At 43.0% G+C, this 26,476-nt stretch overlaps 1 protein-coding gene across 1 annotated transcript in view; it reads left to right on the top strand.

The window, feature by feature from the left end:
- The window catches only part of LOC123774817 (UBX domain-containing protein 4), a 33,786-nt gene extending 8,773 nt beyond the window's left edge, over nt 1-25,013 (top strand). Inside the window, exons 5-14 of the mRNA XM_069310965.1 lie at nt 1,855-1,961; nt 2,511-2,798; nt 6,576-6,694; nt 10,879-11,027; nt 11,184-11,272; nt 12,043-12,278; nt 12,828-13,021; nt 16,811-17,045; nt 18,895-19,106; nt 22,502-25,013. Of these exons, the coding sequence (XP_069167066.1) occupies nt 1,855-1,961; nt 2,511-2,798; nt 6,576-6,694; nt 10,879-11,027; nt 11,184-11,272; nt 12,043-12,278; nt 12,828-13,021; nt 16,811-17,045; nt 18,895-19,106; nt 22,502-22,625 (1,753 nt within the window). The 3' untranslated portion in view covers nt 22,626-25,013. The remainder of the gene's footprint in view (nt 1-1,854; nt 1,962-2,510; nt 2,799-6,575; nt 6,695-10,878; nt 11,028-11,183; nt 11,273-12,042; nt 12,279-12,827; nt 13,022-16,810; nt 17,046-18,894; nt 19,107-22,501) is intronic.
- Nucleotides 25,014-26,476: the final 1,463 nt, after the last annotated feature.

Here is a 26,476-nt window from a genome sequence, read left to right as displayed (position 1 = left end):
GTAACACCACCATCAATCCATATATTAGATTTTACTCTAACCCCACTTGACTTTGAAGTAGCCATAGACAGCATGCCCATGCACTCTGCAACAAGCCTAGACTCTTGGAATTCTATATTCATCATGAATTGCAAAAAAAAAAAAAAAAACCACAATCACAAGGCCCTAAACATCTTTTGGAGACAAAGCCTAGATACTGCCGTTATCCCTGACATGCTTAAAACAGAGGAGATGCATCTCTTCAAGGAGGTAATAATGCTAATGCAAAAAATTATAGACCAATAGCTCTAACATTGCACATCATAAAAATCTTTGAAAGAGTGCTAAGAAATAAGATCCCAAAACACGTGGAATCACTGTGTCTACATAACCTTGGGCAACATAGGTTCAGAACAGGGCACTCTTGCCTCTCACAATTGCTAGACCACTGTGACTTGGCCTTAGATGCCATAGAAGACAGACAGACAACGCTGTAATACACACAGTTTTCGCTAAAGTTTTCTACAAAGATGACTGTGGTGTTATTGATATAAAATGCGCACAAAAGGAATTACTGGCAAAGTAGGGAGATGGATATTTAACTTCCTTACAGACAAAACCCAGTGTGTAATAGTCCACAGAATAAAATCTGAATCGTCCACCATGACAAGCTCAGTCCCTTCTCAGTACAGTGCTTGCTTCTGTATTTTCCTCATCCACATAAACAGGCATATACAAGGATACAAACTACAGTACTGTATCATCCTTTGCTGATGACACTAAAATTTTAATGAAAGTAGACAATATAGAGGACACATTAAACCTCCAATTTGATGTCAATCAAGTTTTTCAGTGTGCCACAGAAAATAACATGATTAATTAATAAGGATAAATTCCAGTTATTGTGCAATGGAAAAAATGAAAATATCAAAGCAGAAACCACATACAAAACAGTCAAACCACACTATTGAAAGAAGCAGCAGTGTAAACGATTTAGAAGTAATTATGTTGGAAGACCTTACTTTTAACGAACACAACAAAGTTGCCTTTCACAACTGCAAGAAAAATGACAAGATTGGATAGCAAGATCCTTCCAAACAAGAGATGCCATACCAATGATGATGATACTTTTCAAGACATTAGTGCTCTCTAGAGTGGAATATTGTTGCACACTAACAGCCCCATTCAAAGCTGGAGAAATTGCTGACCTGAGAGCGTGCAAAGATCGTTTATTGCTAGAATCCACTCATTAAAACAATCTAAATTATTGGGACCACCAAAAATGTTTAAATCTGTTTTTCCTAGAGTACAGGTGGGAGAGTTACAGTGTATATAATAATTTACACTTGTAAAATATTAATCGGACTGGTTCCAATTCTGCACACCTAATAACACCATATGAGACCAGAAGGCATGGTAGGATATGTAAAATAGCCCCACTGAAAAACATAAGTGCAATAGGCACACTGAGAGAAAACTCGATCAACATCAAAGGGTCAAGACTTTCAACACTCTCCTCCTAGACATACTGGGCATAACTGGCCAACCTCTCAGGTATTAAAAAAAAAAAGAACCAGACAAGCCCCTTCAAAGGATACCTGATTAACCAGACTAGACTTGTATGTCATGCTGCAAACAGCTGCATTAAACAACCTAGTTGATCAGGCCAGCAACCAGGAGGCCTGGTCAGAGACCAAGCTGCAGAGATGTTGATCCTTGAAATCAATCAACAGGTAGTCAACAGGTAGGAAGGTTAGGCATGTCTGTAAATAAGTTTGGTTCGGTATAAATAGAAGCTGCTTCACATGGACCAATAGGCATTTTGTAGATTCCTATATTATGTTCTTAAGTAATGTAATCGTTTTGTCTCCTGAGTTACCTCGTATACAATCTATACTTCAGAGAGAATATGATGTATGCTCAGGGTATTCTGCCACTCCTGTACAATCCCTTCCTGCTCCACATTCCAGTGTTAGGGTTGTGTTAGTGCTGTTGGCCAGGATGGATGTGAGAGTGAAGGATAGGGCCTGTGGTATACTGTAAGCCACTGGCCTTACAGATCAAGTTATCACCAGATACGCCTAGCCTCAGGCTGTTCTTGTTTCAGAACAACTCTCAAAACCAACTACAGGCACACTAGTTTGAAGTATTAGGCAGAGTTGGTGCTGCCACCTAGCTGTGGCAGGGATAAGTATATGTTGGCTGGGATTTGTCATTAGATGATTTAGAGTGCCATTGGAGAGCATGCATATGACCTCACTGGGACACTGTTGGTTTTGAGCTTAGGATTAAAGTTAAGTCCTCAAGCTTTATTTGACTGGATTTATACTTTCTCCAGTGACCCACTGTAATGTGCAGTTGCATACTAGTTGTCAGGGATCAGTAGAATATGCTGTCAAAAATATGCTTTCACAGTTTAAAAGCATTTGAACAATGCAATATAATCCATTGAGCACAATTGGCTTCATGAAAGCTTTAATTTGACAATTATATTGTAGAAACTTGACCCCAATAGTAGAAGATTGGTTAAGGTTTATGCCCAATGATTTTGAAATACTATATTTTCAGGCTGCTGCAAGCCAGTCAAGATGGTAGCAGCCAGGATACCTCTTCATGTGAAGTTTCTCAATCTATCATTAGTAGTGATCTAAAAGAGGAACATCAGGATGAGTTGCAAGCAGCAGGTGGAATGCTTGAGAATTCTGTGAATACACCCACAGGAGAGCCAGGCTTGCCATCAGTGAGTGAAAATGAGGCCTTAGTTGAGAGCAACGATACTAATGAAAATGTTCAGTCAGCTGAAGATATTGGTGCTACAGGTAAGCATTATGAAATAATTAGTAAGTTTACCAAAGTTTAAAGCTATTACTGTAATATTTCTGCGTTCAGACAACGCTAGAACATATCATAAGGTACTCTGGCAGTAAATGTTATGATAAGTTAAAACGGGTCATTCAGTTGCTATTCATGAACATTCGTATATTGCATAATCTATTATAACTTAAATTAGGGTTTTGCATCTGTTCTCCAGAAGATTTGTTTGGAAACATTTTGATAGCAAATTTATAGTTGTGACCCCAAGAAAAATAACCAAGTAAACATGAAATGATTATAAGCATTATTAAGCATCGCTGAGGGCTTCAGGTTTGTTCTACAGTGCATGGAGAAGACCTAAATCTATTATAAATGATCTTTTGGTTTTGCATCTATTCTCTAGATAAAAATAAAGGTGGAAATACCCAACAAATTAGGTAGAAAACTAAATGATTGTAAAATATTTAGCTTTGCTGCTGAGTGGCCCATAAGCCACCTGAGGAGTGAATATTTACGGTCAGGATTGCACAGAGTGACTGGACCAGGAAAGTTTTAATAAATAAGGGTTGTGGTGGTGCTACTCTATGTTATATGACATTTTGAAACTACTGACGGTTTTGGCATCCACCACCACCTCATAACTTGTTCCAACTGTTTACCCCTCTGTTTGCAAAAGAGAACTTTCAAATGTGTTTTCTGCAGATTTTCTGAGGGGAGCCCCGGAGCTATCCAAGATGATATGAATGTATTAGACCCTGGCATCAGTCAAAGTGAATGGAGTTCTTAGGCCTACCAGGGACCACGAGCCAGAACCTGGCCCCCTCTGATAGGTATGAGGAGCAATGGCCTATAGAACCCCCCTCCTTCCCGTGTGGTTGAAGCATTCTATGTCTGCCATCAACTGGGTCAGGCACCCAGAAAGGTAGGCACCCCAAAACAAACCCTATCTGGTTGAAATATTGCTACTGAAAGCCAAACTGTTGGACAGAACTCCCCAAATATAAACAAGCAAACAAGCATGACGTCACAATCGTCACCTCGCCACTGTCTTTCACAGCTTCCTCCTCTCCAGGAAGGGAAAGGAGGAACCCCAGACCCCCACGGTGGCTATCCACACCCCAGTTCTTCAGCTGATGGGATACGGCAAAGTTGTGTGGCTCTAGCTCCGGATTGTTGTAATGTGCTGTCCCCTGTTTAGGTACTGCTCTTACGGTGGCGTGCGAGCTAGGAGTAATATTCCAAGGTACTCGGGCTGCATGTGCTTAGGGTCACCTTCCATTAGTGCCCTGTAAGTACCGCCCTTGGGGTTCTCTTCCACAAGACACCTTGGGTCTACCTCTGTTGGGATTTTGCTGCTTGTCGGTCGACCACCCCTTAAGTGGTAGTTATTGCACTGGTAGGGGCACGGGGAACTGCAGCTAGTTTTCACCTATAACACCAGCCAGCTCAATTCCCTCTGGGTACGCTGTCCTCTTACGAGGTTTTTCTTTTCTTTTTGTTCCTGCCTGGTGGGGGAGTCTGCCTTGGTGTTCCTTCCCCCTTATACACTAGAGTTTGCTTTTGTTTGCTGGAACCCCTTCTTCGCCATCGTTAGTGTGCACGTCCCAGGGTTCAGCTTTAACAGTGTTGATTGGTAGCTTGGGTGTCGGTTATCAGTACCGTGCCTGGGATTACCCTTAGCAGACCTAGACCCAGAGGGACCTTCCCCTGGGAAACCCCACGGGGGCATTCGGTTCTGATGGATGCGGCCCCTGAGTTCCCTCTTGCCTTGTGCGAGTTTGAGGGTTGCTCTGTCTCCTTGTCTCAGGGCGACGCTCATTGTTTTTGCCTCCATCTGTTGGGTCGGTAACATATTTGACCCTGAGTTCTACGAGTTTTGTTGCTTGTTTGTGACAAAATTCACTCAATCTGATAATGACATTATTTGGGTGCAGACGGCTTGCACGTTGCAGGATAGGTTTAAGTTGCTGCAACATGCTTGCTTGGTTGCTTCCCCAGATGCCCCGAGGCTACCCCGTTTTGCTTATTGGGACCCGGACTTGGGGGTGTTGGTCACTTCGGCCTTGGTTCTGTCCGCACCCCCTCTTTCTTTCCCTGCTGTGGTTCATTCAGTCCTCCTCCCCCCCCCCCTTTAGGGGGGGGAGGACTGAATGATAATATGATAATAATGTTTGTTTGATAATATGTCTTGGGCTCATATTCAGGCGCAGGGATTTGGAGGCTGCACAGGTTCCTGGCCGCCCATTATTTTGTGAGCGTGTCTGCTCCTGGGCGTTCTTGTGTTACTTTGGGTCGCAGGTTGCAGCCTGTTGTCTTGACTTCGCGTTGCGGAGTTTGTGGCAGCCGCTTCCTGGGTCAGCCCTTTCTTTTCCTTCTCTGAGTATGTAGCTCCAGGGAGCCATAGGGGCTCCCCACAGAAAACCAGCATTGAATGTAATGAAACCCCAATTTCTGGGTGAGCCCTGGAGGCTTCCTGGCAACTCTCCCTCCCACCGGTCGGTTTGTTGAAGCTTAGCTTCCAAACTGGAGTGCTGTTTAACCAGCCGGCTCGGTGAGGTCTGGGGCCATCCCCTTCTCGGGAAGGGGAGGGCTGCGCGGACGAGCAGCGCGGCAGTAGTGTGTTACGTTTGCTTGTTTCCTTGGGATTGTAGGGAGTGCTATCTCTCTGTTCAGTTTTTGTTGTCAGTTTTTTACCATGTTGGGTTTTTGTTATGCCGACCATTCTGGGTGCATAACCCTGGTCGATGGCAGATAAGAAAAACCCCCAACCACAGGGGGGGTTTTCCAGGGCCATTGCTCCCTACAACCTCTGAAGGGGCCAGGTTCTGGCTCATGGTCCCTGGTAGGTCTGAACTCCATAGCTAATGCTCCCGGTCTAATATAACATACATTAGCCCGATAAGCTTTGGGAGTCTCTGGGGCTCACCCAGAAAATATCGTTTCATTACATTCAACACTGGTTTTTTAATTTATGTATACACAGGTGTTCAAAAATGGTAGAGCTTCAGCATGGGTCTCAACATAAAATTTCTGGTCTGGGTGGCCATTGTCTGCCCATTTGTGAAATGTTTGTACAGGTATTTCTATTGTTCCTCCTGCTATTACACTGAAGATATCAACAATGCACCTGTAGTCATGATTAAATACCTGGAGTGTATGATTAAATACCTGGAGTATATGATTAAATTCCTGGGGTATTTAATTAAATATCTGTAGTATGTGATTGAATTCCTGTAGTGCATGTTTAAATACTTGGGGTATATGATTACATGCAGTGCTTGCAGTGCATGATTAAATATGTACCTGGTATGTGACATATACCATTGGTATGTGATTGAATACCTGAGTATATGATTAAATACCTGTTGTATATGATGAGAGAGTAATTTCTACAAGCAAAGTTAATAGTAGTTGAGTGAGTACAAGAAAGCAGAGATTTATTAGGAAGGGGAGCATGAGCAATTGATAAAGAAGGCTAGGTGGGAGCTGGTTGTCAGAACAGTGAGTGCTTGACATGTCTGTACATGACAACTCACTGGAGCACTTTACACTTAGTCTTGTCAAGTGGTGTTCTGCTGTAGAGGGTTTGTTGACATCTTGCTGTACTGGTTTTCTCTGATGCTGTTTAGTATGTGTTAGGTATGGTGATGGATGGGTATGATTTTTATTACCATATATTGAACCTTTCCAGCCACAATATTGCACTATCCTATTTTTTAAGTGCAAGAACAGAGGAATGATGATTGCCATTGTTCCTAATATATTTGAATTAATACTTGCAGGGTTTGAGAATGGCAGTTCTAGTGAAACTTCTACAGAACAGTCTATAGAGGAGAAAGTGGAAAGAGCTAAGTTCATACTAGCACAGAAGCAGGCTAAATTGGCACAGGAGAAAGCTGATGTAAGTGCATTATCTATCAAATTTGGACTATTAACATACTTCATCATAATCTTTGCTTAGAATGTTATTAAATTAGATCTGCTAAATTAAATTACATAATTGAGAAAAGGGAAAAAACCTGATCACAAAACAAAAGGTAAAAGTGCATTATTGATTGATCTGGGTATTGAGTGACAGTTAACCCTTTGAAAAAGCTGCACATACTACCTCATAAAACTTGAGTAGTGTAATAAACCAGATGTTGTTGGTACTGTATTTGAAAATGCGGCAATTTACTGCTCAGGTTTGAATCTGAAGTGCGACGTTTTTCTCAACAGTCAAATACACACATTTTCAAACATTGTCACTTCTTTTATATCCCTATAAAAGGCAGGGTTTAGTTTGGGATGTACCCCAGGAAAACTCTTTGTCAGCATGTTTCCAGAATTTTCTGAGTTATGAGGCGCACCTTCCCGACTGTGGAGCCATTGCTTTGGACACTTTTCGGCAGAACTGGTCGAGGTGGGGTTCCCCGTTCTTCGCCATTACCTGCGCACCAAGGCCTCGGTGGCCAGGGATGTGCTTTGAGTTGACCCAGTTTCACTTCTTCCCTGTTCCAGAGTTTGGGTCTCCCAGGTCGTCCGCAGGGTTATTTGGTTCAGCCATCCTGCGGTCAATCCTATTGCCCATGATATTCGTAAGTTTGCTGTGTTGGCTGCCGTCTTTGGTAACATGTCTTGGGCTGACATTCAGGCACAAGGTTTTTGGAGGCCGAACAGGGTGTCCAGGCCGCTCACCACCTAGTCAATGTTCCTGGCCCTAGTCGTGCATGTACTTACCTAATTGTGCTTGCGGGAGTTGAGCTTTGGCTTTTTGGTCCCGCCTCTCAACTGTCAATCAACTGGTGTACAGATTCCTGAGCCTACTGGGCTCTGTCATATCTACATTTGAAACTGTGTATGGAGTCAGCCTCCACCACATCACTGCCTAAAGCATTCCATTTATTAACTACTCTGACACTGAAAAAATTCTTTCTAACGTCTCTATGGCTCATCTGGGTACTAAGTTTCCACCTGTGTCCCCTTGTTCGTGTTCCACCCGTGCTGAAGAGTTTGTCTTTGTCCACCCTGTCAATTCCCCTGAGAATTATGTAGGTAGTTATCATGTCTCCCCTTATTCTTCTGTTTTCCAGGGATGTGAGGTTCAGCTCCTTTAGCCTTTCCTCGTAGCTCATTCCTCTCAGTTCCGGGACGAGCCTGGTGGCATACCGCTGAATCTTCTCTAGCTTTGTCTTGTGTTTAACTAGGTATAGACACCAGGCTGGAGCTGCATACTCCAGGATTGGTCTTACATAAGTGGTATACAGGGTTCTGAAAGATTCCTTACACAAGTTTTTAAAGGCAGTTCTTATGTTGGCCAGTCTAGCATATGCCGCTGGTGATATTCTTTTGATGTGGGCCTCTGGGGACAGGTTCGGTGTGATATCAACCCCCAATGTGCCACATTGGAGCTGCGGTTGCAGCCAGTTATCTCTACTTTGAGTTGAGGAGCAAATGACGACCGCCTCTCAAGTAAGTCCCTCTTGTTTATCTTTGGTGAAGTAACTCCTGGGAGCCCAAGGGGCTCCCCCCCCAGAAAACCAGCATTGAATGGTCAGTAATGAAATGCCATTTTCTGGGTGAGACCCAGAGGCTCCCTGGCAACCCTCTCTCCCTACGGTCAGCGGTTTTCGCATGTTTTGACGTCCAGCCTCAGAACTGGAGGGAGGTGGATATCTGGCATGGGGAGGGGGGGGGCTAGAGCTCCCTCTTTGCCCTCCTTGAGAGGGGGGAGCTGTGCAGACAGCAGCGCAGTGACAGCTGTGACAACGTGCTCATGTGCTCATTTTTTGTTTGCGAAGTTCTGTCCAACAGTTTGGCTTTCAGTACCAATTTTGTGACCAGATAGGATTTGTTTTGGGGTATATGACCCCAGTCAATGGCAGACATAGAATGCTTCCAACCACACGGGGGTTTCTATAGGCCATTGCTCCTTGTGCTTCTCTGAGGGGTCCAGGTTCTAGCTTGTGGTCCCTGGTAGGCCTAAGAACTCCTTTCGCTTTGATTGATGCCAGGGTCTAATACATTCATGTCAGCCCGGATAGCTCCGGGTCTGTGTGTCTCGTCCAGAAAATGGCATTTTATTACATTCAACGCTGGTTTTCTGGGGAGGGGGAGCCTCATCGGCTCCCCGAGGCTATCCAGGCTGATATTGCTAATATTAGACTTCAGCATCAGTCAGTGTGAATGGAGCCATACTAGGAGCCTCTGTGTTTTTATCAACAGCAAATGAATCATTACCATGTATATATTTCAGGCAAAATGTGTGCTATGTGCAATTTTAAGATTTAGACTTAAAAAAAGACTTGTATACTGTATATTATTACTGTATGTGTAAATACATGGTGTCTGTATGTTTATACTCATATATCCATACATACCTATATTTTTAAAGTTGTACATAATAAACACCACCTTTGACACATCAATGTTAGCATGAAAAATTAAATTAATAAAGTGAGAAACATTGAAAATAAATCGACAAAGTTATTCCCATGCAGCACCTTGTCTAGTTTCTACCAGAAACAAGAAACTTCTCCAGGGCACTACAGCTAGACCACAAGAAGTAGAGACTTTTTATTGTGTTTTTTCTACTTTCTCGAGGTTAAATAACAATGTAAAAAAAAGTAATGTTTTTAGAACTTTTTTCTGGAAGGAGCCCCGTCGGCTCCCCGGAGCTTTCCAGGCTGATTTGTTAATGTCAGACTTTGGCATCAGTCATGTGTATATGGAGTTCTGTGGGCCTACTGGGGACCACGAGCCAGAACCTGGCCCCCTCAGAGAGGCATGGGGGAGCAATGGCCTATAGAAACCCCAGTGTGGTTGGAAGCATTCTATGTCTCCCATCGACCTGGTCAGGCACCCAGAAAGGTAAGCGTCCCAAAACAAACCCCTATTCTGGTGAAAATTGCTACCAAAAAGCCGAACAAGTGGATAGAACTCCTCAAAAAGAAACGATCAAACGAGCATGACATCACACGTCACAGCGCCGCTGTCTGCACAGCTCCCTCCTGCCCCGGGAGGGGGAAGGGGAAGCCCCAGACCCCCGCGCCGGCTATCCACCCGTCAGTTATGAGGCTGATGCTATAGGTAAAGGTCGTGTGGTCTGACTCTAGTGGTTGTTTTAGTTCTGTACCTAGTGTGTGGTGGTTGTCTTCTAGGCTGCATGCGCCTAGGGTTTCCTTCCCTAGGTGCCCAGTAAGTACTGCCCTTGGGGCTTGGGTTCAGCTTCTGCTAGGCCGTTTAATGCTTGGTTTTCGGCCGCCCTTTGTGTGCTAGGTTGTTCTGTCTCCCTTGTTCGCCTTTGGGTAAGGGGCAGTTTGCACTGGTGGGACGCAGGGTACTGTGCAGCTTGTTTTCACCAATCATAGTGGCCGGCTCTGTTCTGACTGGGTACGCTCTCCTCTTGCAGGGTTTTCTTTTTCTTTTTGTTTGTCTGCCTGGAGGGGGTTTTGCCTTGGTTCTTGCTCCCCTATGTACCGAGTACTCTTCCTTCTTCCGGTGGTCTCCCCCTGCTAGGTCCCCGTGAGTGGCAGCAATTTTTCCCAGAATAGGGGTTTGTTTTGGGACGCTTACCTTAATGGGTGTCTGACCCAGGTCGATGGCAGCCACAGAATGCTTCCAATCACACGGGGGTTTCTTTAGGCCATTGGTTCCCATGCCTCTCTGAGGGGCTAGGTGCTGGCTCGTGGTCCCCGGTAGGCCCACGGCACTCCATACATATGACTGATGGCGAAGTCCGACATTAGCATATCAGCCTGGAAAGCTCCGGGGAGTCTCCGGGTCTCACCCAGAAAATGGCTTTTCATTACCTTCAACGCTGGTTTATTTCACACCACGGGAATGTCACTATTGACATTCCACATTCCACACTATTCCTCTTCCACAGTTGCACAGTGGAAAGGTTAATCATTGTTCTTACTTTATACTCTGAACCTGGTAAAGAGCAGAGTATTTATGATACTGTATATGATGTTGATAAAGACCAGAGTACTGTATGATGTATGAGCCTGGTAATGATGATAACACTATGATGTAGATTGTAATACTGTATATGTAAATGTATTTTCCAAATGTAATTTTCTTACATCATATTTAAATTGTTAGGATGAAAAACGGAAAGAAATTGAACGAAGGAAAATGGGTCAAGAAATAGCTAAGAAGAAACAAGAACAAGAAGATGAAATGCTCAGAGCATCAGTAAGAGAGAGGAAGAAGGATAAAGAAGAGGAGAGATTAGCACGGGAAAGAGTTAAGTAAGGAATTTCTCCTTTAAGATTCGTGGCCTAGGTCACTCATCTGGTGGTAATGATTTCCATTGAGCAACAAAGAATTGTAAAGATTGTACTGTATTGATTTGCATCCATAATAAGCCATAAAAATAACTTTCTAATGCTTCATGTTACCCTCAGAGCTCAGATTGCTGCGGATAGAGCAGAGCGTGAAGCTCGTGCTGCCTTGTTGCATGGTGAACAGCCTTCAAGTCAAGGCTCAAGTTCCAGTTTCTAATGCTTCGTCATCATTCACCTTCCTCATCTTCCGCTTCAAATAGGTTAGTCAGTGGTAATTCCTGTGGGGTAGCCTCGTCGGCTTCCTGGAGCTGTTGGACTGAGATTAGCTAATATTAGTACGTGGCTTCAGTCATACATTGTTGTCATGCCTACCAGGGACCACTAGCCAGAACATGGTCCCCTCAGAGAGGCACAGGGAGCAATGGCCTATGAAACTCTCACGTGTGAAAGTATTCATGTCTGCCATCGACCGGTTGAGCACCCAGAAAGGTAGGCACTCCAAAACAGACCCCTCCTGGTAGAAAAATTGCAACCTAAGACCGAACAGAGGCTAGGAACTACCCTAAGGAAAACAACCTAACAAGCAACACGTCATCACACCGCTCATTCGTGCCAACCCCCTCCCACCGGGAGGGGGAGGGGAGTGTCCCGGCTAATTGAGTCAGCAGCCGGACCCTCAGTTTGTCGACCGAAGCTAAATGGGACAGATGTCTACTCAGATCTCGACTGATAGGCTTTTTATCCGGGCGGTGTTCCCAGTATAAGTTGGTGTGGTGGCCAGGAGTATTACCAAGGGCTGCATGCACTTAATCACTGCACTGCGCAAAGCGCCTGCAGACGCTCGACGGGTGGTGCGCAATGCACCTCAGGGATCTTATAGATATAGCGTACCATTCAAAACTGGCCCGCAGTGACACGAGTACGAAATGGATACCTGAGGGTCCCAGTGATCATCCACCATTTTGAAAAAAAATCCCAGCATGCCCCAGGGCTGTGGGGAGCCTCAGTTTCAAGGAAGCAACCATGTCTGATGCATCATCTACAAGCTCCCACTCCACGATCAGCCGTGGTAATACAAAACGTCTCTCTGAGGAGGAAATACGCGACATGTTGTATGATGATGGTGCCATGGATGATGATTTAGACTACGATCCAGAGAAAGACCTTACACAGAGGTCTGACACGAGTGAGGGAGAGACTGAGGTGGAGGATGTCGCGAGTGTGTACAGTACACGCACCTCGCCTGGCCTGCCTCGCCGCCCTGGGTCAACATTGCTAGTCACCACCACGATGTGTGTGTCCTCTGATGCAAGTTTATTCAGTGACATTACTTGTCATGAATCATTCTCGGGCTTCAGTGACATAGACTCCGATACAAGTAGTGTTGACGACCCGAGAACAAGCAGAAGGGTGTTATTAATCGGGATTTTGCTGCCCCAGCAACACGCTGAGGCATGCGGCAGTGTATCACGTGGCCAGAGGAAAATGACGACAGTGTTCCCTCGATATCAAGTGTTCGTGGTAGGCCTACGCTACGCGGAACAGCCTCATCCCCTGTAATACCTATACGCTGCTCTAGCACAAGACAACGGAGCCGTGGTTTTGGTGCTCGTGGTGGTGTAGGCCGTGGTGAGAGATTTGTGAGAGATTGTTAGTGGAATAATGGTGTGACACCATTATTCCACTATACAGGTGACGATATGGCTGAAATCGACTATTTCCTGGTTTATTTTGATAATGAATTCATAAACCATCTTGTGACAGATGAACAGATATGCTCACAGCCTCATAGACACCGGCATTTTACCTGCCTCACGCATGACACAATGGAAGGACACTACAAATGACGAAATGTACGTGTTTCTCGCGTTAAGCATGATGATGAAACCCTCTGAAAAACACATCATCCAGGCTTATTGGAGCAAAGACAGCCTTGTTCCATCCCCCATGTTCAACAGGTACATGTCACATGATAGGTTCCTGTTGCTTCTCAGGTACAAGTACCTGCACTTTGAAAACAATGAAAACGAGGACAGACACGACAGACTTTGGAAGGTGCGGAAGATTTTTAGCGACATGAAAGGCAAGTTCCGTGACTATTTTGTACCAGGACAGAATGTGGTGATTGACTGAATGGCGAGTCCTCTTCAAGGGACGACTTGCGTTCAAGCAGTACATCCCATCAAAGCTGCACAGGTTTGGACTAAAGTTGTTTGTCCTGTGCGACTGCGAAACAGGTATAATCATGGACATGATACTGTATTCATGGTACAGACTGTCAACATACCAGCTAAGATCCACACGGGTCCTCCGGCAGTGTTGTCAAAACCCTCATGGAACCGTTGCTGAACACGGCATATACTGTTCACCGACAACTACTATACCAGTCCCTTGTTAACCAGATACCTCCTTGACCACAACACTGGCGTATGTGGCACTGTGAAGGCCCACAGGACAGAAATGCCAGTGTTTGGCATAGGTATTGCAGTGGGTGATTGCCAGTTGCACAAGTGTGACAACATGTTATCAGTGTGGTGGAGGGACCGACGCAAGGTGAATGTGTTGACAGCAATTCACACCGGTGCCATGTTGAACAGTGGCAAAGTGCACTTTCAAACACGCTTCCCAATATATAAACCTGACTGTGTCATAGACTATGTCAACATGAGCCTAATAGATACACTGTAAATGTGACATGATGCTCGGTGCCGTCGAGTGCATGCATAAATCTGTGGACGAAAAAATTATTTTTCCACCTCATTGATGTTGCAGTGCTCAACTGTTTCAACATGTATCTAGTGATCAAATCCACAAGAGCCGTGACGAGGATTCGAACCTGTGCCCAAGAGCATCCCAGACGCTGCCTCAATCGACTGAGCTTAAGTTCAAATCCTCATCACGGCCCTGGTGGATTTGTTCATTTGATACATCACGCTATTGTGATTTCTGTGTGTAATGAAGTAAGGGTGAAGAGGTAGAACAGGCCAATTGACATAGCTTTAGTACATGGGGGAATTGTGTAAAATCCTGGTTTGTGTCTCAGAGAGGCTGCAGGATCCAAGTAAATTCAGTAGAATTTCTGGTTGCAATTCTTAAACCATGTCGTAGCTCAGTCGATTAAGGCAGCATTTGGGATGCTCTTGGACGCAGGTTCGAATCCTCGTCACAGCCCTTGAGGATTTGTTTATTTGATACATCACGCTATTGTGATTTCTGTGTGTAATGTATCTAGTGAAATCAAGCAAGAGACACCAATACGGACATTCAGTGTTGCTCTAGTTTCACAACTGCTCGTGAAGTATGCGAAGGAGGGCTCTATTGCTACACGCGGGGTGTCAGCAACAATACCATGCGCAGTTCCAGACAGACTGAGGAGTAACGAAATGTTCGGTGTACACAAGCTCGAGTATATGTCAGACACAGCATCACAGGACAAGGGTAAACATGTCTGTGTTGTATGCAAGAATACTCAACGTAGAGAAACGCAAGCAAAGATGCATCTCCACCTCCAGGCGCCTGGTGGCTGTGTGGATAGCACCCTGGACACGTGATCCTGTGGCCCGGGTTCGATTCCCGACGCCGGCGAGAAATGATGGGCAAAGATTCTTTCACTCTGATGCTGCCCCTGTTACCTAGCAGTAAATAGGTACCCTGGGAGTTAGTCAGATGTCATGGGCTGCTTTCTGGGTGTGTGTGTGTGTGGAAGAAAGAAAAAGAAAAAGTAGTTAGTAACAGTTGATTGACAGTTGAGAGGTGGGCCGAAAGAGCAGAGCTCAACCCCCGCAAGCACAACAAGGTGAATACCTAGTTCGTTGAGTGAAAAGTTCCACTATGCCCCGTCGGCTGTTTCACAGCATATCACATACTTGTGGAGTTCTGAGTGTGTTGATGGTGAATGTATATAGTGTGTGATAGTGTATAGTGTGTAAATATGTTGTAAATATACTTGAATGAACATGAAACATTGGAAATATGAGCAATATATGTGGAGACATTTGTGATGCATGTAACACAGTGTCTTGGGACAGTATGGATGTTCTACTGCCATAATATTGTGTATGTGTTCATTATACATAGGATTGGCAAGAAAAAACAAAACAAATGCATTTGTAAATGTACACAAAAAATGAAAAAAAAATTATTTGTGGCAACTCGCGCAAGTTGAAGCTAGTGCGCGAATGGCTCTCTCTTACCTCTCTTCTCTTCGGTTTGTGGTGACACATTTTGTTCCAGATTGTTTCTCCCTGGCTTTTCCTGTTGGTGTTGGGGGTCGGGTCGGGAAGCTTCATGCTCTCCTCCGGCGCAGGGGTTTCTGCTCTTTTGGCTCTGGTGTTTGGTTTGTTCAATTGCACTCGTCTTCTCCTTTTCTGCGCAGACTGACACGTCTGCTTTCCGGAGGGGTCCTTGGGCTGTTGATGCTTGGTTGGTTCCTGTTGGTGATGCTTAACCCTTAAGGCACTGATGAGGTACTCCTGGCCACCGCATAACACAACACACGGCAGTGAACGCCACACAAGGCAAACACCGCCTAGGAAACTGATGCCAGAGAAGCGTCTATCCCTGTTGACATTAGCTTACGAACTGAAGCTAGGCGGCCGGCGCGGTAGGTCCGAGGCTCCCCCCTCCCCCTTTCGGGGCGGGGAGGGGGGAGCGGTCGATCGGAGCAGCAGTAAAGTGTGATGTTTGCTTGGGATTGTAGGGCGTTTCTACCTCTCTGTTCATTTTTTGTTTTAGTTTTTTACCATGTGGGGTTTGTTTTGTTATCCCTACCTTTCTGGGTGCCTAACCCCAGTCAATGGCAGATAAGGAAAACTCCAACCACAAGGGGGTTTTCCAGGGCCATTGCTCCCTGAAACCTCTGAAGGGGCCAGGTTCTGGCACTGGTCCCTGGTAGGTCTGAACTCCTTAGCTAATGTCCCAATCTAATATAACATACATTAACCCGATAAGCTCCAGGGAGCCTCCGGGGCTCACCCAGAAAATGGCGTTTCATTACATTCAACGCTGGTTTTTTGGGTGAGACCCGAAGGCTCCCCAGCATCCCTCCCTCCGGTCGGCGGTTTTTCGCGTGTTTTGACATCCAGCCTCAGAACTGGGGTGTAGATCACTGGCGCGGTAGGTCTGGGCCTCCCCCTTCCCCCTCCCAGGGAAGGGGGAGCTGCGCAGACGGCGGCGCAGGTAACGTCACACTAGTTTGCTCGTTTTTGTTTGGGGAGTTCTATCCACTTGTTCGGCTTTTGGTAGCAATATTTTCACCAGAATAGGGGTTTATTTTGGGATGCTTACCTTTCTGGGTGCCTGACCCGGTCGATGGCAGACATAGAAAGCTCCATAACCACATGTGCATTTCTATAGGCCATTGCTCATGCCTCTCTGAGGGGGCCAGGTTCTGGCACGTGGTCCCCGGTAGGCCTAGAACTCCATTTACATTGATGCCAAAGTCTAATATATCCAGTATCAACCTGGATAGCTCTGGGGAGCCTCCGGGTCTCACCCAGAAAATGGAGTTTCATTACATTCAATGGTGGTTTTATGAAAAAAATTACAATTCATGTATTTGAATCAATATTATTATATTATATTAAGAACATGAATTGCTGACTTTGTAATGTTAGTTTAGGTTTGGTCATATTTCTTCATTGCTTTTAACTCAATTTAAAAAAAAATCATATATATAATATAGTGGAAAGCTTTATCGTTTCATATGCTTGACATTAAAAACTAATAAAATTAATTTTGTCTTGCAGTAACATTTCTAGACTGAAGTTTCGCCTGCCTGATGGCTCTTCAAGTATAGCACAGTTTCCAGCAGAAGCCACTTTATCCGAGGTGCTGCTGCATATCCAGCAGAATGTCCAGCTCCCATTTTCTAGTTTCAGCCTAGGATCCACAGTTCATTCGGGACCTTTCACTCCCGAAGACTATAATTCCTCACTCAGAGATCTAGGGCTGGTTCCTTCGGCAATTATGGTAGTCTTGCCTGTAAGTTACTTACTCTTAAACTGTACAGTAAGTTTTTTCAAATTCAGTGTTAAAATTCAACATGTACTGTACTGTATTAATGAATATTTTAGTTATTTCAGTTGTATGTTTTTTCTGGAGGGTTTTCTTTTCCTTCCTGCTAGCTCCTTGTAGATATTTTGCTGAAATTGCCCCATATTAAAAGGTCTGTTTGGCCTACCGGGACCAGGGGCTTCCTCACGGAAGTGCAGAGAGCAAGTCTCTGTTCAGCAACCCAGAAAAAAAAGCCTGCAGAAAGTCAGCACAACTTTACAGATAACTGGAGGGGGTTCAAACAACACACCACCTTAAAATCACCAAACAACTCTGCAAATCATTCACACAGAATAAGGGACTTACTCAAACTACCTCGAAACTCATTAGTACCGATAACCCACCACCAGGCAGTCTGGCCCTCAGCCACTACCCAGGTCACTTCTGTTGCTGATGTAATCTTGTCAAGTCCTGCTAGAAGTGGTTTTGGTCCGTCAGATCACGGGCATGCCCCACAACTTCATGGTTTATGCTGACTCTCTTTGGACTCTGTTGTTCTGTGGGGGCCATTTCCTCCATGCATGGTTTTTCTTTTAGTCTAGGCTTCACACACGTGTGTGTGTGTGTGTTTTAGTTCCAACTTGTTGAGTGAGCTTGGCTCCCTCCCTCCCTCCCTCCGAATGGCGGTTTTGTTTTGTTTTTTATGCTCAGCCTCCGAACTGAAGGTGTGGGCAGCTGCCACGGGGGTCCAGGGGAGGGGACTGGCAGTGGATGACATTTGCTTGTTTCCTTTTCTTTGGGGAGTTCTGTGTGTCTGTTCGGTCTTGGTTTTTTTTAGCAATTTCCTACCAAGTGGGGTTTGTTTTGAGAGGCCTACCTTTCTGGGAGCCTAACCCCGGTCGATGGCAGATACGGTATAACCCCCAAATACAAGAAGGTTTTCCTTGGGCCATTGCTTCCTGTCCCTCTCTGAGGGATGGAGGGGGGGCCAGGTTCTGGCTCATGGTCCCCAGTAGGCAGAACTCTATTGACTGAAGCCCCAGACTAATATAGCGTATATCAGTTCAATAGCTCTAGGAAACCTCCGAAGCTCACCTAGAAAATGGCATTTAATTACATTCAACACTGTTTTTTTTTTTCTGGGTTTTCTAGGTATGATTTCCCTTTTACAAATTTCCTCTTGTCAATTATTCAAGTTTACAAGATAGCAGTTCCAGTACTTCCTTGCTATTTACCTGATCTTTTACTTACCAATGTCATTTCTGTCATGGTTATTTGCCTCATGACAAATTCAATTGCTACTTATCAGTTGGGGCTCTGCAAGCTTTCTTTCATGGTTTGGCTTGTGCCTAGTATCCACCAGCTTCCTCTGTCACTTCAGCATCTTCCAGCTAGCAGACGGGTGACTTCTAGTCCCTCAGTCTCAATTTCCTTTGTCATTTTGAGTTCCTATGAAGTTCGTTCTGAGTGTCTGCAGACACTGTTGTAGAGCTGGGAAATGTGGCATCGGGCTACATTCTCCAGGTATTTGACCGAGGCTAGGGGCCTAATATTCCTAACTTGGTTCTCTTTTCTCATTGTAATGGGCCTAGGGATTTGGCCACCTGAAGTTCATGTGAAATATAATGATGATAGTCATTTCTCTACAACTTGAAAAAAATTAACATTAATGAAATAGAGACAGACATAATGTAATTTGTTTCATTCTTTGTGTCTGCTTTATATAACATAATACTGTATATTTAATTCTTTGTACTTGCTTTATGCAATGTAATATATTAGATTCTTTATACTTGCTTTACATTCATCAATCTGATATTAATCTTTCTTTCAACAGACCAGCTCTAGAGGAAGTGGTACATTAGCACCAAGTGGTGGAATATGGGACTTATTGTGGATTTTGCTATCTCCCATTACTTTCTTATTTGGAATAGTCAGTCAGTTCCTCAATGGCAGAGAACCACGTACACCCCCACCCTCTCCAGATGAACCAGAAGCCAAGCGGTCCAGAGAAGATAGCTCTGGCAGCAATCAGCAACGGCCAACAACGTTAGTTTACTTTAAAGCATATTATTGTAATCCTTTCAGGATTTTTAAGATATATTACACAAATTTGAGCTTAGAACAAGTTAAATAATAAAAATCAAAACTGCCTTTACATTTGTGAAAGAGTTAAGAATGCTGAATAGGCAACTGTTCAGTAAAACTTCTTAATCCAGTCTATCATACCAGACCCAGCCAAATTCACGAATAACTCGGGTTTCTGAATATTTGGCATTTTTCTTTGTGTTGATTACCCTCATTGGTTCCTGGAGCTTAATTGTTTCAGGTTCCTGAGACTTAAAAGGCCTTCCAAAATCTTGGATCAGAATCTGGTTCTCTCAAAGAAGCAAGGAAAGCATGGAGGTCAGAGATGAACCCAAAACTGAGGAAACCACCCAGAAAGTCACAGACAAATTAAGAAAAATCCACTTTTCTGTAAGAAAGTAACCTTTGCACTAATTTACCTTGCTACCAGGTGGCATCTTGGAGGGGCAGAGGCTTCTGGGGTTTGCCCCCTGCCTTAACAGTGATGGGGAATGAATGGTCCCAGAATTTAGGATTACCATTCAGAAGCTTTAGAAGCTCATCCTCAATCCACAGAGCTTCTTTCTTCAAGTGAATGTGCTCTGTGGATGTAAATAAAGAAATAAAGAAAAACAAGTGACAAAACAATCAGTTAAACATCTGTGGATAAAACGGGAAGCATCAGCAAAGTCGAACACTGAACGATGACAAGTACCAGATGCAGCCTTGCAGAGCGCCTCCACCTAGTGACATGATAAATATTCACTAATTTTCATGTTTTCTTACATTTTGCATAAAAATTAATATTTCAATTAAAAATTAATTGTTAGGAAAGGCGGGGTTACAGTAAATTTAAATCCGAAGAGTTTTGCTGGGTTCCCAGCCATATTGGCGTTTCTTTAAATGAGCGTGCAGATGCTGCCGCTAGAGAAGCTATCTGCTCTTGTCCCATCTCCCGAAAGGTATTCCTTATTCTGACTTTTACCCGGTTATTCATTCCTCCAGCCTTGCCCATTGGCAGGGTTGTTGGTCTTCTGTTAGTTGGTAACAAGCTGCGTACTCTTAAGTGTAGTGTGTCCCTGTGGCCTTCCTCCTGCCACTGTAACCGGCAATGGGAAACGGCTCTAGCAAGGTTGCGTATTGCTTAACTCACAGTCACTTAATGAAGCGCCTCCCTGCTCCTTATTGTCCAAATTGCATTGTCCCTCTTACAGTCATGCATATCCTTGTTGAATGTCCTGAATTCCAGGATGAGCGTGTGTCTTGTTTTCCGACCATCCCTCGCTGTCACTTGTCCCTCGATAGAATTCTTGGTGAATCGGATACTTTTGATATCATTCGCCTTATGCATTTGTGTTCTTGTATTGGCATCCTTGGTGATATTTAGCGCCCTCTGATTATTTCGCGCATTTGATGGTGCTACATAGCCTTCCCGTTTTTTTTCCTTCTTTGGACAATTACTTATTAGGAACAGCTCCTCAGACCAGCTCCTAGAACAGCTCTGACACCCACTAAAGCAAAGCCGTCTTCTTGACCACGCCAGAAGCTACTCGCTCCAAAATGAACAGTGGAAGTGAGGGTAAGAAGCCTGCCCAGAAAGCCCCAACCCCCATTTGGGAGTGTGAGGGACTGACTAATCCCACCTGTCAAAGGGGCAAACCACAAGAGAGCTGGCATGAACCACGAGAAGTAGGAGCCTTCCTTGGAGAGCAAGCTGAGGAAGGACTGGCCACAGGAGATGCATATGACCCAGAATCAGTCTCCACCAAAGGCCTACCCTGACCAACAGCATGACACCCCAGTCCTGCCTGACCACCTCCTAAGGCTGAGAACAAAAACACTTAGATCACAAAAGATCCATACTAGACCAGCAACAAGTTGCAATATAGGACAAGAATTGCACAACCACCAGTTCTGGAAAGCATAGAAGTGTAAAAGGGGAGGCAAACAAGAGAGCTATGGCCCACACTGAATCCAATGACTGGGCCAACATAGCCTGTCAACATGTGAGGCAGACGACGTAGAAGATGGCCACTGCCTCCTGGAGATTGGGTGTATATAGCTTTGAAGAGCCACTGACAATGCCACAATGGACACCAAAGCCCCCACATTAGACCATGAATCAAGCCCTTTAATGTCCTTACAGAGCTACTCAGAATGAAGCTAGACAAGAACTAGAAACCGCACAATAAAAGCCAAGTGCAAGCGGGCAGAAAGATCCTCTGCCACATGCACCACCAAACACAAAAAAATAGTGGAACCAAACAGGCAGTCATTGAGCAGCTCTAAAGAAAAACCACCCAAAAACACATGAAACATGTTCACTACCTCATGCCATACTATCGATTGACAGCCCAGTATGTAAAAATATCTTCTCGGCAACTCCCACCCTATTGAGTGCAGGGGCAAGCAGCAATGGGAGACTACTCACTCAACACCCATGAATTGCTAAACTTCCTCGCTCCATCATGGCAAGAGTAAGTCACATATAAATATTTATTTATATGTGACCTATATATATAACATTTTTGTTTTTGATCATTATTCTAAATCTGGTATAGGGTTTTCTTAATTGTAACATGTGTATCACTTTTTATCAGAAACAAGTATTTTTGCTTCCAAGATTGATTGGATTTTATTTGCTCTTAAGGGTTTGTTTTATCCAACTGTCACAGCTTTTGTTATCAATTGTGTTATTGAGCATTGTATATTTTAGTCACCTTAAATACGCAAATCTCTTGATTACTCACATTCAATATAAGCTGTCTCTTATTTATTTTTGTAAATACAAGCCTGTAAAGTTATGCTGGGTATTACTCTTGAAAGTATTAATTCCAATGAACTAGCCAATAATTAGTCAAAGATTTCTGGTCTCACATACTCCGTCCTCCTGCAACCAGTTCCTTTCACAGATTTTTATCTGCTAATAACTAGCCATACAGTATTGGGTGTTGAAGGGACAAGTGGGCACAGTAAATCTTTTCAATAATACTCCCCACATTGACAAGCAGAATGGTTCACATTGTTCCTCTTCTTAGTGTCATTTTACTGTATATTGCCTTGCACTATTTGATGGAATAGAAACTTGCCCCATATTACCCAAATTGTTTTGTTCCTATGACGGTTACTTGCATCATCTAATGCCTTGATTTCCAGGATGACCTAAATTTTGTTTCCCATCAATCCCTTTAATTTAATTTGTTTTCTACCCTCCCTAGTAAATCACTGTATGTACTGTCATCTTACGTCTTTCTGCTCTCAAATTGGCAACTTGAGTTATATACAAGTCTTTTTCTTTTACTTTTGAGTTTAATTGTGCATATAACCAACCTTGCTCAGTGCCATCTTCTGATGATTTCTTCTTTGCTACTTACCAGAGCTTACAGAAGGCGTGGAGACACGAGATTGCGGCAAGAAGGGAACATTCATCGTCTTGGAAATGATGATGATGATGATGATGAAAATAATACCTGGAATGGTAACTCAACTCAGCAGATGTGAAAGCTAAAGGGCAACAAATGTGACCAGTAGAATAAAGGCAAAATTCATAATGGCAACACACTTATTCTGGTGATGTATTTAATATTTAGAAAATATATTATTGTTAAAGTGCCCATTTACAGCAAGCAGCTCCTGGTGATATTTTTGGGTTTAATATTTTGTTAATATGAACTTTAACTGGATCAAAAGGTTTAGATTTTCTTGAAAATTAATCAGTACAGGTACTGTATTTAAAAAAAATAGTGATGATTTATCCAAAAATGCATTTTGGTCAATATTTCAGTTTTGTTCTGAGAATGTTGTTACTAACATGTCTTAAAACCTTGTAAGGTAAATTAAGCTCTTGTAAATTTAGAACTTGTACAATAAATATGCATGCATACACATGTACAATGTTGTGTTCGTATTATGTACACACACACACACATGCATGGTTGAGTGTGATTATGCCATGCATGTGCACACAGATGAGTGTGCTCATGCCTTGTATGCATGTGCACACAGTTGAGTGTGTTCATGCCATGCACTTACACACACAGTCGAACATGTTCATGCCATGCACGTACACACACAATGAGTGTGTTCATGCCATGCACATACACACAATGAGTGTGTTCATGCCATACACGTACACACACAATGAGCGTGTTCATGCCATACACGTACACACACACTGAGCGTATTTATGCCATCTTTAATCAGGAACATAGTTTTTTGTTATGGATGACAGACATTTTGTATAGAACAACATTCTTATTTATTAATCTATATATACAGTATATTCAACAATTATTTTCATGATGCTTTGAAGTGTTAAAAAATGGGTGATGGAGTTTGTATCTGAGAATATATTATCATAATAGACTATCCTTTAAGAATTTGAGTTTTGTAGAATATTTTTCATAGTTTTTGTTTGTGTGTCAAATTTTAAATAGCATTTATTTTGACTACTTGTTTTCCAAATTTACGATCATTTCATAGGTTTTTGATTTTTTCTTGACATTATTAAATATGAGACATCTATCTTAAAAATTTGATATGAAATGTGGTGTTATTTAAAAATTACAGTATTCTGTAAACTTTGAACCATTTTATATAACCTCTTAAAGAGAGAGAGAATATAAGAAAGAATCAATGAATAATTTTGTAGAGGTGTGCATGTATCTATACAGTACCTGTGTTTGCGCATTTCAGAATTTCAAGCATGCGGTTGAAAAAAATATCTTCACAGCAACACACACACAACCCAAAACTCAAAATTAGAATCCCTTGCTCTTGTCTGTTATATAACCAATGGTTCTGTTAAGCTTTACTGTGTTCCAACTTAAGTTTCCATGTTTAAACAAAATATTCAAGATGCACTAGATGTTGCTTATTTCAGTATGCCATACTTAATATTTATTACTCGATGTATCTGCTCATATTTTTTATATCCTTTATTCCACAATACATTTTTTTTAACTTAATATCATCACATAAATATGTTGTACAAAACTGTACTCGGAAATGAACAAATTACACATCGATTACAAATCAGTATTCTCCTATGTTTAAACAATTTAACCATCACAAGTACTGTAAACTGCTAAAGTTTACTGTACTTACAACCAGTTATATTCTAATATATTCATTGCTGTACTAAATTTTGATGGCACATACAGAAGAAATAAATGTAATTAAAATTATAAAGCATACTGTTTGGCTGTAATTATTCTGAAACAATTCATGTGATGTATGTGTGTGATGCACACTGACATCGTACTGGTACTTGCATACTCTGTTCCTATAACCAAGTGATGTTAAGGTCACTTTAAATTAAATAATCATTCAGGATCATGTGCAGTCCTGTAAGGGCTACATACTGGCACCAACTCCAGTGAATATTTAAATAATTTGTTGATTTGTTTTAAGTTATTCTTATGGTACTTTTAAGTCCAAGTTATTAGTTCTTAGTCATCATTGTAGGAATAAAATAACTTTATATATTGAGCACTAATTAGTATAAATTGCATAACTTTACTCCTTCAAGTAATGGTTCATACAATAAGAGGAAGTTTATTAGAAAAGTACAAAAACCATTAGCCTTATCGGTGTTAAATGTGGATCTTTTGCCAGATATTGTGAGACATATTTGATGAATTTTATGAAGGTATCTTATTTATGTACAGAAGTGTTAGTGTTCTTTGGCTATAAACACACACATGTATGGTACATACACTTATTTGGTCCACAGATACTGTAACATGTGCTCATCATTTTTATTTTCCTCAAATCAAATGTACATATACTGTACGTATCGGGTAAATATGGTTTCCCATGCAGTTGCATAACTAGTTTGATATTTACTGGAAGTCCTGATGCACAGGATGATATAAAGCAATACAAATATCCTCGAGTTTGATTACCTGCTTTTTTGTTTATACAGTAATTTAGTTTCTTAAGCTAGTACAGTATAAATTTTTCAAAGAGGGGGAAGAGTAATGTATACAGAATATTCTGATACTTATCAGTTATCTATATTTTTATCAGAAAATTTATTTTAGAACATTTCTATTCATCACTGAAAAACAGTATCTGAAATAAATCAGATTTATCAGGTGCTTTAAATCAGTTAAGACAAAGGTTCTGACACAGCATTAGTTTAAATATGTAAAGTTATGGTAATTTTAGCAAAGTCATTCACTGGTTGCCAATATTTACGCCTTTTATTGCCTTATATAATAATTTTTCCTGCGTGAATGGTCATGATTGTGCTCTTGCTACTACCAATTTGCACTGCTCTGGTGGGATTTGGCACCAAAATTTATCATAAATCTTACTAGCATCCATGAAAATCAGAACAGCCAGTAGTGTGAAGTTCATATTGCATCCTTGTAAAGCCTTGTGGGTATGGACAAACTTTAATGAGATTCATTTGAGTAGGATAGGAAGAAAATATTTATATTATTAGGGGGGGCTACCATTATATAGATGTGAATATTTGATGTATAAATAATACTGCATGAGGGGGCTTAGTGGGCGGCTGCCGGAGTGTGATGCTCCATGGGACAGTCCTTACCCTGAAGGGTTTTCAGGACTTTGCGTCCCCGCAGCCCGGTCGTCGACCAGGCCAACTCTATCACTTTTGAAGCCTTATGGTCCTGCTGCCATCTTCACTAATTGTGCTGATGCCTTTTCCTCTTCTTTATGTTTCATTTCCCCCCCCCTCTTCTCCTTTCTGATTGTTATATCTTACCTACTATTTGCCATTTTTTATTATTCTTTCAGATGTCTTCTTTTCTCGGGGAGGAGCCCCTTTGGCTCCCCGGAGCTTACTAGGCTGATATGCTAATGTCAGACTTCGGCATCAGTCATGTGTATTGAGTTCTATGGGCCTACCGGGGACCACGAGCCAGAACCTGGCCCCCTCAGAAGAGGTAAGGGAAACAATGGCCTATAGAAACCCCCGTGTGGTTGGAAGCATTCTGTGTCTGCCATCGACTGGGTCAGGCACCCAGAAAGGTAAGCATCCCAAAATAAACCCCTATTCTGGTGAAAATATTCCTACCAAAAGCCGAACAAGTGGATAGAACTCCCCTAAACGAAATGAGCAAACGATCATGACGTCACACATCGCGCCGCTGTCTGCGCAGCTCCCTCCTCCCCGGGAAGGGGGAGCCCCAGACCCCACACGTCGGCTATCCACCATTTAGTTCTTAGGCTGATGCTAGAGGCTTTGGTCATGTGCTCTGGCTCCAGACATAGTTTCAGCACTGCTTTGAGTGTGGTGGCTGTCTTCTAGGGGTGCGAGAGCCAGGAGTTATTCTCCAGTACTCAGGCTGCATGTGCCTAGGGTTCCCTTTCTTAGGTGC

Source organism: Procambarus clarkii, chromosome 68 (genome assembly GCF_040958095.1).
Source record: "Procambarus clarkii isolate CNS0578487 chromosome 68, FALCON_Pclarkii_2.0, whole genome shotgun sequence".
Lineage (NCBI taxonomy): Eukaryota > Metazoa > Arthropoda > Malacostraca > Decapoda > Cambaridae > Procambarus > Procambarus clarkii.
Note: the sequence above shows the minus strand (reverse complement) of the source record. Positions and strands in the feature narration are given on the sequence as shown.